This window comes from Manis pentadactyla, chromosome 9 (assembly GCF_030020395.1).
Source record: "Manis pentadactyla isolate mManPen7 chromosome 9, mManPen7.hap1, whole genome shotgun sequence".
In the NCBI taxonomy this organism is placed as follows: Eukaryota; Metazoa; Chordata; class Mammalia; order Pholidota; family Manidae; genus Manis; species Manis pentadactyla.
In genome coordinates this window covers 41821678-41837265 of record NC_080027.1, presented here as the reverse complement: position 1 = coordinate 41837265, position 15588 = coordinate 41821678, and the positions used below count along the sequence as shown (strand labels likewise).

Sequence of the window (15588 nt, the reverse complement as noted above, 5' to 3'; positions counted from 1 at the left end):
CTGGCAGTAGTTAAAGAGATCGCTAGTGATGTCAGGATCAAGAGATCCCCCTGCGGGCCATTGGTTGTTATTGTCTAGGGGGTATGTTGGCCAATCTTGGGAGCAGTATTTGCGGAGAAGTTTTGGTTTTATATCAGGCTTCAGGGAGAGGGTGGCTAGATGCTTGAGCAGGCATTCAAGAGGTGAACTTCCAGGGAGGGATGAGGAGGCTCCCATGGCTAAAGGACAGAGAAGGAGACAAACAGGGGAAGACGAACGGAGACCCTCGGACTGGGAGCAGACCGCACGGAGACAAAGGGCGTCCCCGATGATCCTTGGTGATCTGCGGAAACTCGTATACGAGTCGGTTTCTTAGGAAGTGTGGTCATCACCCAGACTTCTCTAAGAAGGCAGAGTGCCGGAGTCACGAGTACCTAGTACTAGGAATTTTCGGCAGAAGGAAAGGAAGGGTGGGGGAAGGGAGCGTTCTCATCCGCAAAGGAGTCACCTCGTTTATGGCTGTTGGAGGAGGGGCCTGAGGGTCCGCCGCAGCCGTGAAGGCCTAAGGCAGGGAGAGTTCCCTCCTCGTCCCCGAGCGTCAGGGCCTTGCCGGATGATCACGGTCAATGGTGCTGTGATAGCTCGGGGAAGAGCGGCCCACTCCGGGGGAAAACTTACCCAAAGGCCAAAGAGGAGTGGTGAGTGTGATGAGCCAGCGCCGCAAAAAGAGGACGAGGGCAAGCTGCTGCTGGTGTCGGGGGAAGACGGGGCCCAGTTGGGGTGTCCCGTCTCCCGGGTTTCGGCACCAATGAAAGGAAGGGAGCGACACACAGCAGCAATTCACCGGAGAATTCCGCTTTATTAGGGAAAGGTGCTGGGTTATATAGGAAGGGGCATGGGGTGATTGCAGTGTTACTTCTACGGGGCTGGTGGTTATTGGCTAGGTGCTGGGATTAGGGGGGCGAGGGGTGATTGGGGTTCAGATGGCGCCAGTGGGAACCAAGGACCCGGAAGAGAAGCAGGAGGTTCGCCATCTTATGGGTGGGGGCCCTTCAGAAACCATGTCTTTCTCCGCCTGGCTTATTTCACTGAGCATAATACCCTCTAGCTCCACCCATGTTGTTGCAAATGGTAGGATTTGTTTTCTTCTTATGGCTGAATAATATTCCATTGTATTCCGTTGTGTATATGTACCACATCTTCTTTATCCATTCATCTACTGATGGACACTTACGTTGCTTCCATGTCTTGGCTACTGTAAATAGTGCTGCGAAAAACATAGGGGTGCATATGTCTTTTTCAAACTGGGCTGCTGCATTCTTACGGTAAGTTCCTAGGAATGGAATTCCTGGGTCAAATGGAATTTCTATTTTGAGTTTTTTGAGGAATGCCACACTGCTTTCCACAATGGAATAACCTATTCTTAAGACATAACTTCAAAGGAATTATGAATCACCTGTATACATCATACCTTATGCTGACCCCTACCTAAAAGGCCCTATAAAACTCCAAACCCTAAATCATTAATGTACCTCCTCTCTGAGGTCACCTGCACTTCCGTCTAAGTGTGTGCTGTCTTGTATCAAGTAAACTTTATTGTTGCATAAGTCAATTGCACTTGTTTCTGAACTCTTCTCTATGATAAAGATGAGAACTTACCAACCTCCATCTAGTGGAAAGTGTCTTTGTCACTTTACGATTTCATTCAGCTTTCTAGTCTTAACACAATCCTTTTCTCTCCCCCTGTTTTATTTCATACCAGTAGGGAACTGGAAGTCCTCAGAACATAATCTCACTCCATCCAGTGCTCTGAGGCTCCCCCAAATCCTGGGGTGGTAGGGGCTTAGTTCCCACACTGTGCAGATTCAGACAGATGCTGGATGCCAGGTGAACCTCGCTTTGGGAGTTGGCAAGGGACTTGCCCTACACAAAGCAGGAGTTCAATGAACTTCCCTTTCCTCCCTCTGCTCTTCCTTGCTTTCTGCAGCCTGCATGCCTGATGACATTTGCTTCTACTCCTGCTTTAATGAATTCCTTCCTTACCTATACTCATCTGACCTGGTTGAGAATTCTTTCTCGATCAGAGTCAAGAATCCTTCCCTGTCTGGGTTGAGGTATCATCTAGTACACAGGGAGAGACCTCCCCAGAAGCAGCTGCCCGACAACACAGGGACGGATTCCTGCCTTCTGGCCCAGACCTCTACAGTTGCTTGGCTCAGCTGCCCTGTTGGGTAAACTAGGAGGGGAGATGGAGATATCTGGCCAAGAGTCTTGTGGCTGGGGCCTCTCTCAGGCCCCACACAGTCCGAAGTGTGGCTTCCTGGCAGAAACAGATGGACATGGCCTGGCTGATGACACATTCCCTGCTTCTGGCTTTGGTGGCTGCTGTATGGGGTGCTCAGCCCAGGACTCCAACAGGCCAGGACAGAGTTCTGAAACAAGTGCAACATCTGTATGGACTCCAAGCACTGTAAATCAAAGCCAGGGCCCAAGGACAAGCTGTATGACCAGGTGAGGATGGATGAGGGGTTTGGGGTGGTGGGGAGGGCTGACCCTAAAAACAGAAATTGTTAGGGGAATGGGAAGATCAGTTAAGGGGGTGATGGAGGCAGGAGGTGGAGCTGAGGTGATCTTGGTGTACCACTAAGTCTACAGTAATTGGGGACCATTCACCTAGCACTCACTGTGGGCCAGGTGCTTGCCTCACACTTTGTCAGCGAATATGCCCTAAGGTCCTACTTGGTAGGTGGGTGGTGTTTCTACTTACACAAAGGAGGAAACAGGCCCAGAACGGACACAGGTAGTGTGTGAATGTGCCAGTCAGCAGGACCTACAAGAGGGACTGGCAGTGCCTTTCTCAGCCTTAATTATGTGCCAGCCCCGTGCTCCAGGGCAAGACAGGAGGGAGGCAGGTCACTGGTCACGATGCAGCAAACATGCCCAAACAGGCCAGGTCCCCCACCCCCACTAGGTCCTGAAGAGACAGTGACAAAAGAGACCTACTGGGAAGACTTCCCAGGAAAGGGCCACCACCTGGCCTTGGAGGGTGTGTAAGAGTGTTCCAGGAAGACAAAGCGGGGAAGGGCAGCCTAGCAGAGGACAGCATGTCCCCAGGTTGGAGGGTGACAGCACAAGCAGTGGCAAGTCTAGTGTGGCCACAGCCAAGAATGCTGTTGCCCATAAAGACGGGGAGTGAGGCCAGGGTCCCCATTTCATAGGTAAGGCCCCTGAAGCAGCTCAGGGAATCTGAGCTTGAAATTGACCTTCAGGCTGGTAAGTGCCTGTATTCCTTCCTTCTGGGCCCCTCCTCTGCTCCCCACAAGGTTTCACATCGCTAGGGGGCAGGGGATGTTCCCAGGGAAAGACTGTGGCATGGACTAACTCCAAGAGCTGGAAGTAAAGAGAGGGAAGTCCAGCAGCCCCATGACTTCTGAGTAATTTCCAACATTTCATTTGCTGTGTGTGTGTCAAAATACACAAGACAAAAATTGCCATTTAAAGCATTTCTAAGTGCAGAGTTCAGCAATATTAAGCACATTCACATTGTTGGGCAACCATTACCACCACCCCTCTCTGGAACGTTTTCATCTCCCCAAACTTAAGTCAGTACCTACCACTTCAGTTTTAGAACTTTTTAAGTACTAACAGGTGCTTTTTAAAAAAGAACCCTCTGGAGCCCGTCCTCTTTGCCAAGAAACGGTGCAGACACAGACCTCTGAGGGAGACCAATGACTAGTTCTGAAGGACATGGGCTATGTGGGAGGGGCTGTTTTGTTGATCCCCTACAGAGGCCAGGAAGTACTTTCCATTAAATTCTTTTGGAGGCAGAAACCACTGACCCTGGCTGGCAGGCAGGGATGAGGTACATGGGGTCTTGCAGGGCAACTGAGAGCTGGGGCATCTAGGAAGAGCATGTGCGAAGTCGGGGAGGCCTGGAAGCATGTTCTGTGCCAGCCACACTGGGCATGGGCTAGGTTTCTGGAGAGTGGTAGGTTTGGCCCCACCTTATGGGTCTTCCTTAGTTTCTCTTGAGTGCCCAAAGCTGTCACATCTCCCCAACTGGCTTGACGCTGGGTGCTAGAGTTCATCTCAGAGACTTTAAGCAATTGCCTCATGATCACTCGGCTCTTGAGTCCCAGCCTAGAGTGATTTCCAGAGAAACCTCCACCACTTCCACTGTCTTATCTACCTTGACTTTACCTGCCTAGGATTGCCTCCCACATTTAGTCAAGTGCATATTTAGGCCCGTGTACAGGACCGCTCCATTCCCCGCTTCTTTCAGAGCCTACCTGGAGTCCCATAGCCTGGGGTTCCAGAACCTGGGAGAGCCAGACCAGCCCCCTTCAACCTCACCCCTGACCACAACTTGAGGCCAGGCTCCTCTCCACCCTGTGCTGAGTTAAACTCTTAACCCCACCCATGGTAATGGGTGGTAAGTGGTAAACGATAATCCCATTTACCAGGGATGTAGCTTACTTAAACTATAAAAATTGGAGTGATAGGGAAAGATTTACGAGGACAGCAATCTAGCCCGGGTGGCTCCCCTCTGTCTTGCTCCCCTCCTCAACACAACAACAACAAAAAACAGTCCCTTGGTTTCCCGCTCTGCCGAGCACCGGTTCCCAAGGTAGTCCCTAAGCTCCCTCCCCCTTGCCTGCTCGCTTGCTGTGCACTTAGGAAGGTTACAGATATGGAAGCAGAAAGATATATATTGCTCCCTTTGCCTTTGTTTGGGGCTCAGACTTTTTGGGAGATTACTCCCCTCTGAGCCAGCCAGTATGAAATAAAGCCTCAACACTCCAAGAACTACGAGTGCCACTTGGTTTTTCGTCAGCGATCCAGTCCAGTTTTTTTTCAGTATTTTCCGTAACAGGAGTATTGATGGTTTTACTGGATGGTTGAGAGGAGGAAGTGCAAAAGCCTCAGGGACTTCGCACTTGCTGTTTTTTTTTATGCCTACAGTTCTCTGTCTTCCCCCACCCCTGACTAAAACCTTAAGCTCATGAGGGTAGAGACTGATCTGTTTTGTTCAAGTGAGTATTCTCAGCACCTAGCACAGTGCCTGATATATAATAAGCACTCAGTTAACATTGGCTGAATGCAATAACCCAAGTAAAAAATGGGTGGATGTCCTGAACATTTTTCCAAAGAAAAATACAGATGGCCAAGAGGCTCATGAAAAGATGCTCCACATCACTAATCATCAATGAAATGCAAATCAAAACCACAATGAGATAACACTTCACACCAGTCAGAATGGCCACTATCCAAAAGGCAAGAAATAACAAGTGTTGGAAAGGATGTGGAGAAATGGGAATCCTACACTGTTCATGGGAATGTAAATTGGTGCAGCCACTGTGGAAAGCAGTATGGAGGTTCCTCAAAAACTAAAAATAGAAATACCATCTGACCCAGTAATTCCAGTTCTAGGAATTTACCCAAAGAAAACAAAATGGATGATTCGAAAAGACATATGCACCCCTATGTTTTTTGCCACTTTATTTACAATAGCCAAGATATGGAAGCAGCCTAAGTGTCCATCAGTAGCTGAATGGATAAAGAAGTGGTACATAAACACAATGGGATATTATTCAGCCATAAGAGAAAAGAAATTCTGCCATTTTTGGCAACATGGATGGACCAGCTCAGCTCTCTCAGATGAGGGGGCTTCACAGTGCCCTGCTCATTGATTCCTGATCCAAGATGGGTCCTACGAGTCTCCTCTGACAGCCTAGCCTAATAGAGCCACATGTGTCTGTGTCTTGTCAATAACTGGGGGATGAGTAGGTGGGTGGAGGGCATGCCTCACTGTTCACCATTCCTGTTATGAGGCCCAAAAGAGGGACTGAGACTAGCTTGAAGTTCACCAGCAAGTAGGAGTGAAGGCTGATCCTTCCATCTGGGGCTCTTACTTCTCTGCACCAGGCTCCCCCTCATGCCAGGTTCTTCATTCCCACACAACAGGGGGATGAGGGGATTGGTGGAGGAAGGTGGGGGGAGATTGGTCGGCGAGTTTTTTGGCTCCTGGTGGGAAAGAAAGTTTCTTTCCCCTTCCTTCCCTTACAGATGTGGGCTAGGCTGGGTCCCAGTGGTGAACACCTGCATTGTTTCCCTCTTTAAAATGACAAATAATGCAGTTGATAATCTGATTTTACATACTAAAATGTTATACCTGAAGTCCAGAAGAGGGATTGCTGGGTCAAGGAGAATATGGATTTATCATTTTGATAGTCACAACTCTATAAGGATTGTATCAATGTGGCCCCCAGCAACAATGCATGAGTGTCTCCCCACAGTCTTGGCAACAGGGTATGGTGTCAAACTTTTGATTTTCTCCTAAATTAATATGTGGAAAAAAGAGTATCTCAGTGTGGTTTTCATTTGCCATGTGTCTTATAAGAACATGGTTACCAAGATTTCGCTATATTGATTTATTGAGATCTAGTTCATTTAAATGGCTGAGCAATATTCTACCTGCATATATATATATGTCACATCCAATTCAACCACCTACAGATGGATATTGGAGGGAGGGGAGGTTCTTTTATAACCTTGACATTTTGTAAAAGCATGGGCCAGATATTTTGTAGAATAGCCTTCATTTTGAGTTTGTTTCCTCATCATTAGACTGAGGTTATGCATTTTTGATACAAATATCTCAAAAGCCACACTGTGTCCTTGATACATCATAACGAGAGGCACACGGTGTCAGGTTTGCCCATTCCTGATTATTTTAACTGATCTTTTGAGATTGGGTCTGCCAGGTTTTTCCACTTCTTTGTTCCCTTTGTAATTAGTAAGTATATTTGTAGGGAGATACTTTAAGAACTGTAGATATACTATTCACCATCAAACTTTCATCCATGAGTTTCACTCTTTAGTGGACATGTTTTTTACAAAGTAAAAACAAACACCAGAAGTGCCTTAGTATGTGACAACCCCTCACCAAACTTTTAATACTTTCCTATGATAACTGTTGGAAAAACCAAACTTTGTCTATGACATAGGAGGCTCTGTTCCCCTACCCCTCAGATCTCATGTCAAACCATTTCCCCTCCACACCCCCGTACATGAGCTCCATTCACACTTTTCACCGTGGGGCCTTTACTCCAGCAGTTCCCTCTCTGTGTTCCTGGAATGTTCTTTCATCCTCTGCAGGCTGGCTCCTCATAGCTATTTAGATTTCAACCTACAATTCTCCGCTCAAACGACTTCTGAACACCCAACCAAAAGAAGTCATCCAGGCATTTACTTTTCACATCACCCTGGTTCCCTTGTACAAGTATCTAATCTACTGTGTTTATTGTCTGGCTTCTCCCCAACAAAACATACACACCTGATCCCCTGGGCCTGGCACAAAGGGAATACTCAGGAAGTTAGGGAATCTGTGCACTCATTCTGTCGGTCAACAGATGCTTTCTGAGCACCCAGTCTGCTGGTCCCTGCCAACCAGAGGGTTCTTAGATACCTGGTACAGTCTGGGGGAGGCAGACAGACCCGAGAACCAGTAACTCAGAACAATGAGCTGACTCTTTGCTACAGGGAAGCACAGAGACATTAGGGAAGGCTTCCTGAGGAATGTGTGCCAAGCAGAAAATGGCAGGAGGAATGACATTCCAAGGAGAGGGTTCAGCACGGGCAAAGGTTTGGAGGCAATAGAAGTTGCAAGCAGAATTTCTAGGCGGCTAAGTTAAGAAGGCAAGGGCAAGAGATAAGGCCAGAGAAGAAACACTGGCTCTGCAATCCTTAGGCTGATGCCCTGAGGGCTCCTCACAGAGCTCTCCTTTCTTTGTGAAAGAAGCTAGGCTGGCATCAGGCTCAGACCTGACTCCTAGCCACTCCTCGCTGCCTGCGAGCTGCCGCTCCTGCAGCTGTGAGGATGGCAATAAGCCATTGAGTAAGCCATGTGCTGGCACTCAGCAAAAGCCCCCTTTTCTCCCACTGCCACTCCCTGCAGCCCAGAGCTCCCACCTGTGAGGGTCAGATGCCTTCCTGTTATCTTTGGTTACAGGGCAGTCTTCAGACTGGGGTGGATGCTGATGGCTAACCTTGCTGGTAGTAAGCTTCCAGTTGAGGCAGATAATCTTGGAATTGGCTCCAAGGGGGCTGCTTCACCCTTTGCCTCCCTGGGGGCCAGATGGTGGGCCCCCCCAGATTCAATCAGGTCATGAGACTCAACAAGGGTAGGGACTCCCCAGGGATCAGAACTCCACCTCCAACTCACCTCCACCTGCAGGTTACCTCTGAAGCCCTCAAGGCCCAGGGGCCCAGCTCAGGGACCAAACCTCACACCTGCAGTGGAGGCGCCACAAAGCCCAGTTAAAGATCAGTCCCCAGGGCAGGCATGGAGTATGGGGGTAGGAGCAAGTCCCATCTAGAGGAGCTCCCACCTTCAGGCATTCCTAGACACCTGGTCATTCTTCTCCAATCAGGGGAAGGCTGGCTGGGCTTGTAAAGCCAGGAGGGAGGTCCAAGGGTTCTAGTGGTCCTCTACCTGCTGAGGTCTTCAGAAGGCTTAAATCTCCCAGGTTGTCACAGTATCCAGGTAAGCCCCACTCTGACGGAGAGGGAAAGCAGGGTACGAGTTTGGGGTCTCCTGGGAGTCAATTTCTTTGCAGGCCGATTGGGTGCTCCTTGGCTGATTCTCCTCTGGTCACGCAGCCACCTCCTCTTGAAACAGGGACTGTGTGTGTAGTCAGAGCAGGTTGAGGGCCTCTGGAAAAAGCAGGCAGGATATTTACAGTCAGAGCAATGTAACTACCTGCAAGGAAACCCCCCTACCAAAACTCTTGTGTTAAACATTAAGCTCTAGAGTCATTCTTCAGTGAGATCAGGTAATATTTCCCAGATAAAGAAAGAGAAGCACATGTTTTTATTATGCTAATCATTTATAATCTTAAGATTCAATTTAGCATGCTAAAAGGCCCAGGCCTATGTGCTGTCTTTCCTCCTTCAGACCTGATGAGGTGATTTGCAATCTGAACAATTAATAATAGCAAGCAAGCCCTGCCATAAAAAACATAGTAAAAGGCAGGAAGGATTCCACCTTAAAGATAAGATTGCATTTTGATACCCAGGAAGTTAGGAAGTAAGATTCTTAACTCACTCTTTAGCAAACAATACCTCAGCCCACCTTGGGGGCTGGGCAGGTGGCCTTGTTTGATATCCTCCTAGACCAAGACCCTGGTATCTCAGGGAGAAATCAAAGCAAGAAGTTCCTTGTGTTAAGTTAATTCTAAATATTCAGAGACCACTTAACAAGTCCACACCCCTAAGCCTTTATCCAGTTCACCAAAATCGTCAACTGCCTATAAAACCCCTAGACAACACACCACTATGGACTCTCTTGTCCCCTACTGGTGTGAGCCAGGAGCTCTGTCCTCTCATCGTATCTCTCAATAAAAGCCTCTCCCTGGCTCTCCTACCTCGGGTGTTTGCGAAATTCATTCTTCAACTCCGCAAACAAGAACCCGGGCATCACTCTGGCTCCCCATCGGCCCTGCTCCACGGGCATGGATCTGTGGCCTTCCAGAGGGCACTGGGGCCCCAACTTCCCTGAACTTCTGCTGCCATCCATGGGCTCACAGCTCCCACATCTGCATCCCACCTAGACCCTTCCCCTGAGCGTTTGTCTTTACAACCCCACCACCCCGGGTCACACACAGGCACCTTGACCAAAGGGAGCTCAGCATTTCCTCCTGCCCAAATCTGCTCCCCTCTTCCATTTCCCCACCAGTGGTACCACCATGGTTTCAGAGGGTGACAAAAGGAAGGCTTCTGTCCTGGGCTGGGGTGGGAGTGGTGGGAGGAGTCTAAGTTAGAGCAGACTCTTAGATGCTGTAGAGAGGATACCTGTGTGGGTGGGTAACAGGCAGACAGGAGGGGAGTGGGGCCTTGGAACAACTGAGGCTCTGATCTTTCAAATGCCTGAGATTTGGGGGGCAATGCCTGAGGTTGATGAAGTTGGAGTTCCTGGGGGACATGGGAGCTTCTTGTTCTGTACAGCTGGCTGGGGCCTTGGAAGCCCTCACTCCAGCCATTGCCCTGCAGTTGGCTTGATCTTAATTCTCTGAGTCTCATTCTCATTTGTATAACAAGAAGTAGACCAGATTATTTTAAAGGACTCTGACAACTCAGGCTGCAAGGTTTTATTAGATCTGAATTGTGGGGAGAAAATGGGTTAGTAGAGCTTAGGGACAGGCCTTAGGCCTGCACTATTAATCCATCCCCTCCTACCCACCTCCCATGGAGGCCTGGCTGGTGCCCACGTGCAATAATTAACTGCTGAATGGCCTTCGCCCTATCCCAGGCTCCACTCCTGGGCCAACATTCTCACTGCCTGCCCTACTGCCCGTCTCCTAGGCCACTAAGCCACAGATGTCCCCTGGAGTAAGGCAAGGGGGGGTGGTAGGGCAGAGCGGAAGCCTGAGCCAGACCAGGAGCTACCTCTTCTCCCAGGTATGCCCCTCCCCAGCCCCTACTACCCACCACACTGGGCACTCCCAGCCTGTGTTGAAGGACTTGCTGGACTAGGAGGATCTACTTTTCCTGAAGCAGAGAGAATCCAGAAGTGGAGACTGGGGCCCAGAGCAGAGCAGGGCCTGCCTAAGGTTTTACATACAAGTTAGTGTCTGTCCTCGAACTAGAACCCAGGGCCCTTGCCTTTCAGCACAGCCTGGAGGAGGAGGAGGAGGAGGAATTCAATTCCAGGTGTCCCCAAGCCCTGCTGGGCACAGTCAGCCTGGACCAGCTCAGGCCCCATTCCAAGGCCCAAGCAAGATGCCTGAGTTCTGCAGGAGAGGGGGGCAATGTGGAAGCAAGGCAGCTTTGTGAGTAGAGAGGGTACATAAGCTTTAAGAGCTGTGGGAAATGAATGCTGAATACTGAGTGTTTTAGGAGAGCCAGGCACCTGGTAAGCAGTGGGTGAGAGAACAGCCTTGTCCCAAAGCTCAGTGTTTGAGTTGGAGGATTGAGGTGCTCTGAAGGCAAAGGGGAGGCCAGCTTTGTGGCGGGGATCTCAGAAGCCTCCCAAGGCCCCACAGGCTGGCTGGCTGGCTGGCTGCCCACACCCACTCCCCAAGCCTCTGTGCCCTGTGACAGCCCTCAGGTCAGAGGGTCTCTGGGAGAGGCCAAATGATGAGGATGGAAAGGGCTGGTACCAAAGCTTTTTAAAAAGATAAACAAACAAACATCAGTCTACAGTTTATCTGGAGCTCTAAAACTGAGATATTGTAAACTTTTGTACAAAGTCCTTTGATGACAAAATCTGACCTGAAAATTAAAGTGAGGTTATTGTAGTTTTATTTATCCCAGAAGTCTGTTTCACCACAGATGTGCTTGATTGTTGAGTACATATAAATTTATTACCTTATTTTGTATTTCAGACTTTTATGAAGTCCTAAAAATTTTATTTTCTGAAAATAAAGGATTTCAAACAAGGGACTGTGGACCTATGGCAACCTCTTGGCTATTTTTGCATTTGGCCCAAACTCTGTCTCTAGTTGCATCACTTGATCCTCATGACCACCTGAGTAAGCCAGTGAGGCCCAGGCCCCGTCTGTCCCACAGGGTGGTGTCTGATCCCACCCCTCACTGAGCTGGGAAGACTGAGGTGTGGGTGTGGGGCATTACCCGCCCCAGGCTTCATGGGGCTCCACCCCCTGGGGCTGTTCCCACACCTTGAGGCCCCACCTCCACATCCCTTCTGCCACTGACCACAGCTCTTCCTTCAGGGACTGACATGGCCAGATCCATTACAACACAGCTGCTCCTTCTGGTGGGGGTGGCCGCCGTGTGGGCATCCCGGCCCAAGACTGACCTGCTCAACATCTGCATGGACGCCAAGCACCACAAGATAAAGCCAGGCCCTGAGGACAAGCTGCACGGGCAGGTGAGCTGTGGGTCAGTCTGGGGTGGGCAGGGGCTGACTCAGGAAGAGGAAGGCAGGAGATGGAAATTTCAAATCCCCTCCACGGTGGTGGCAAAGAGGCCACCTGAGGAGACCTTCAGTTTGCACTCATATGGGCGACACATACTGTGCCCGGTGTTGCCAGCACAGTGCCAGGCTCAGCTTCTTGGCTGGATTTCTACATTACAGGAATCAGGAAGCGGGCGCAGAGAGAAGCCTGGGAAATGACACTGGAAGGACCCATCCCAGGGGTTGATTTTTATTTCGGTTTAGACCAGGACTGACACTGCTAAGAGTCTGAGAGGAGAAAGTGCGCACTGTACATAGTGGCTTATTCTCTGCCAACTCCAAACGGCTCAAGAAAAGTGAATCTCTTCTCATGGTGAGGGTGGCTGATTCATGCACCTAACAAACATTTCCACAGGGTCTCTGGACCCTGTCAGACCTGAAATCTCCTTCCTATGACAATGATTTTGCCCCAGCCCCTTTAATATACTGAATATATCTAAACATTTTTAAAAAATCAATATGATGCCATAATTGTAAAGAAAAACAAAAGTAAAATCACTTGTAATATGCATTCCAGTATGCAAATGTTCAGTTTAACTTCATTAGCACATAATGATCACAGTCCTCTCTATGCGTGCTTGTTTTGAATCACTGAGCCCGCAGCAACCAGCGCAGACTGACAAAGTGGTGGTATGACTTGGATTCTTTGAGCAGTCTTGACTTTAACTTCCTCAGCCTCTATTTTTTTAGAAGTGCACATTTTAATATTTTGCTTCGTACTAAATTCTAGGCTGTGGGTTTTCATTCATTCTATAAGAATGTATTGAGTATTTATGGAATTAGAACTATTCTGGGGTTACAATTTATTTAACTTGTTTCCTAACCTCCAGGTCTTTGTTACCTTGTCAATGAGGCTTAACCTGACCCTTCTAGAAAACTGCAATTCCCCAGCCCTTTCCCCTGCTTTATTTTCTTCCAAAGCAATTAATTATCCAGTGATAAGGGTTCATTGCTGTGTCCCCAGTTCCTAGGAAAATTCCTGGGTTAGAGTAAGTTGGAGCTCAAGAAAGATGTGAATTAACGAGTTTTATAATTACTGCAACTCTCCCAAAGAGGGCCCCCCAACAGCAAGAGTCTCTCTGAAAGACTGCCTTTGGGGATCAAGAATTAAAAGGGAGAGGCTGCTTGTGGGAATGTTCTCGCTGTGCTGGATGTGGGGGTCAGTCATGTGTCTCCCCCACAGTGCAGTCCCTGGAAGAAGAATTCCTGCTGCTCCACCAACACCAGCCAGGAAGCCCACAAGGACATTTCCTACCTGTACAGTTTCAACTGGAACCACTGCGGCAAGATGGAGCCCGCCTGCAAATGGCACTTCATCCAGGACACCTGCCTGTATGAGTGCTCCCCCAACCTGGGGCCCTGGATCCAGCTGGTAGGAGTGTCCTCCCTAGTACCCCCAGCTTTACAGAGGAGCTGAGTCTCCTTTGGCTGCCTCTTCAGCTCTGGGTCTCTTCAGGGCTGGGCTGCTGATAGTCTTGAACCTGAGCCCTTATATTCTCTACCGACATCTCCCAGGTGAACCAGAGCTGGCGCAAAGAGCGAATCCTGAATGTGCCCCTGTGCAAAGAGGACTGTCAGCTCTGGTGGGAAGACTGCCGCACTTCCCACACCTGCAAGAGCAACTGGCACACAGGCTGGGACTGGACCTCAGGTGAGGGTCTGGGGTCAGGGGGGAGGGGAGGTGTGGGGGCATAGAACAGGTATATGAAGATTTGGGGTAGTGGGGCTGGCAGAACCAGAGATTGTTCTGGGCCCAGTGGCTAAAGGTCTTTCTTCCTCCCTACAGGGTATAACCAGTGCCCACTGGAAGCTTCCTGCCAACGCTTTGATTTCTACTTCCCCACACCTGCTGCTCTGTGCAGTGAAATCTGGAGTCACTCCTACAAGGCCACCAACTACAGCCGAGGGAGCGGCCGCTGCATCCAGATGTGGTTCGACCCTGCACAGGGCAACCCCAATGAGGAGGTGGCGAGGTTCTATGCTAAGGCCATGAGTGGGGTTGGGCTCTGTGAGGCCAGGCCTCTCCTGGGCCTGACCACTGCTCTGGCTGCTCAGCTGAGCTCCTTTTACTTCCTCACGCTTGGATAGCCCTGCCCTGTTCAGCCCCACAGCTCCTGGGTATTAAGTTCCTGTTTCATGGGGGGGCCTATGACTAACAGTTTGAATAAATCAGACATCCCACATGTGTTGTGTGGATTATTTGGGTGTGAATGGGAATGTGACTTTTGCTTCCCAGTTCCCACTGATTGAAGCCAGTTAGACTTGGTCAGTTCCCAGCCCTGATACCTGCTATCAACTTCCCAGCTGCTTAACTATGCTTATAACCGAGGTCACAGTCATAGCTCTTGACTTCGTTTTTCACTATGGCTCTCACCTAGAGCCAAGGCCTTTACCATTTGAATTGGACCCAAGCCTCCCAGGGTTGACTATTCTGCCCTGTGCTCAGTTCTCAATAGAAGGAGGTGAATGGGAGGATCCGCATGCTCTGGATAGCTGGCTGGGAAGAGGTGAAGGCCGCCAGACAGAGCTATTCTCCACTAACAGCTAATACCCACCAAACACTATCTGCCAGCCACTCTCCTAAAGGCTTTATAGTTATTACTATAGGGTGTAGTTGCTGTTGTATTTTACAAATGTGAAAACAGGCATATAAATTAAGGAACATGGCCAAACCTATCCCCTGCATACGAGCTAGGGTTCCTCCCCAGACAAGCCGGTTCTTGAGGACAAGCTCTTTCCCCTGATGAAGTAGGTAAACATATGTATTTTGAAGGGATGATGGACCCCATATCTGACCAGAGGAGCTGGTCCTCAATTTGTCTGGCAGATGAAGGACTGGAACCCCAAACTAGACGCCTAATTAGAGCAGATCCCAAACTAACGATTTGACAGGTTTTTAGGCAATGTTCCCATGCTAAGTGTAGTTTGTAGCAGTTGTAATAAGCTAGGTTATGTTACAGTAATATCCCTGATACCTCTGTGGCACAACTAATATTTATTTCTTAATCAAGCTACAGTGTTTAATGTGGCTTGTCATGGGGGTTCTGCTTGTCACTCAGAGACCCAGGTTGATGGAGGTTCCATGTCATCACAAACACTTCCACGAGGCGGGAATAGGGAACTTGGGGAATTCCATGCAGGCTTTTAAACTGCCATCACTTATTTTGTCGGCCAGATCAAGTCATGACCATAACTAACTTCAAGAAGGCTAAGAAAATACAGTCCTAACATGTGCTTAGAAGGAGAGGAGAATCAGAATGTTTGTCAACAGACCTAATGACTACTACAAAGACCTTGTTATATATATATTTTTCAGGATTTTGTGTTTTATTAAAATTTATTTTATAAATAGCCTTTAAAATATGCTCAGACTATTTGAGATGTATATTGGGAAAGTTGCTAATTATTTTTTTTTATTAAGGTATTACTGATATATACTCTTATGAAGGTTTCACATGAAACAACAATGTGGTTACTACATTCATCCATGTTATCAAGTCCCCCCCATACCCCATTGCAGTCACTGTCCATCAGTGTAGTAAGATGCCACAGAGTCCCTGTTTGCCTTCTCTGTGCTACACTGAAAGACCTTATTATATTATGGTCAGTGTATATGTTATGGTCATGGTCAC

General features: G+C 48.8%; 1 protein-coding gene across 1 annotated transcript; it reads left to right on the top strand.

Moving 5' to 3' along the window:
- The first annotated feature begins 10314 nt into the window (after nt 1–10314).
- On the top strand, nt 10315–14139 carry LOC118921887 (folate receptor alpha-like). The gene is made up of 5 exons (XM_036903965.2): nt 10315–10437; nt 11712–11869; nt 13140–13328; nt 13472–13607; nt 13743–14139. The coding sequence occupies exons 2-5, from the start codon at nt 11720–11722 to the stop codon at nt 14042–14044; spliced, it is 777 nt and encodes a 258-aa protein (XP_036759860.1). The 5' UTR covers nt 10315–10437; nt 11712–11719; the 3' UTR covers nt 14045–14139.
- The last annotated feature ends 1449 nt before the right edge of the window (nt 14140–15588 follow it).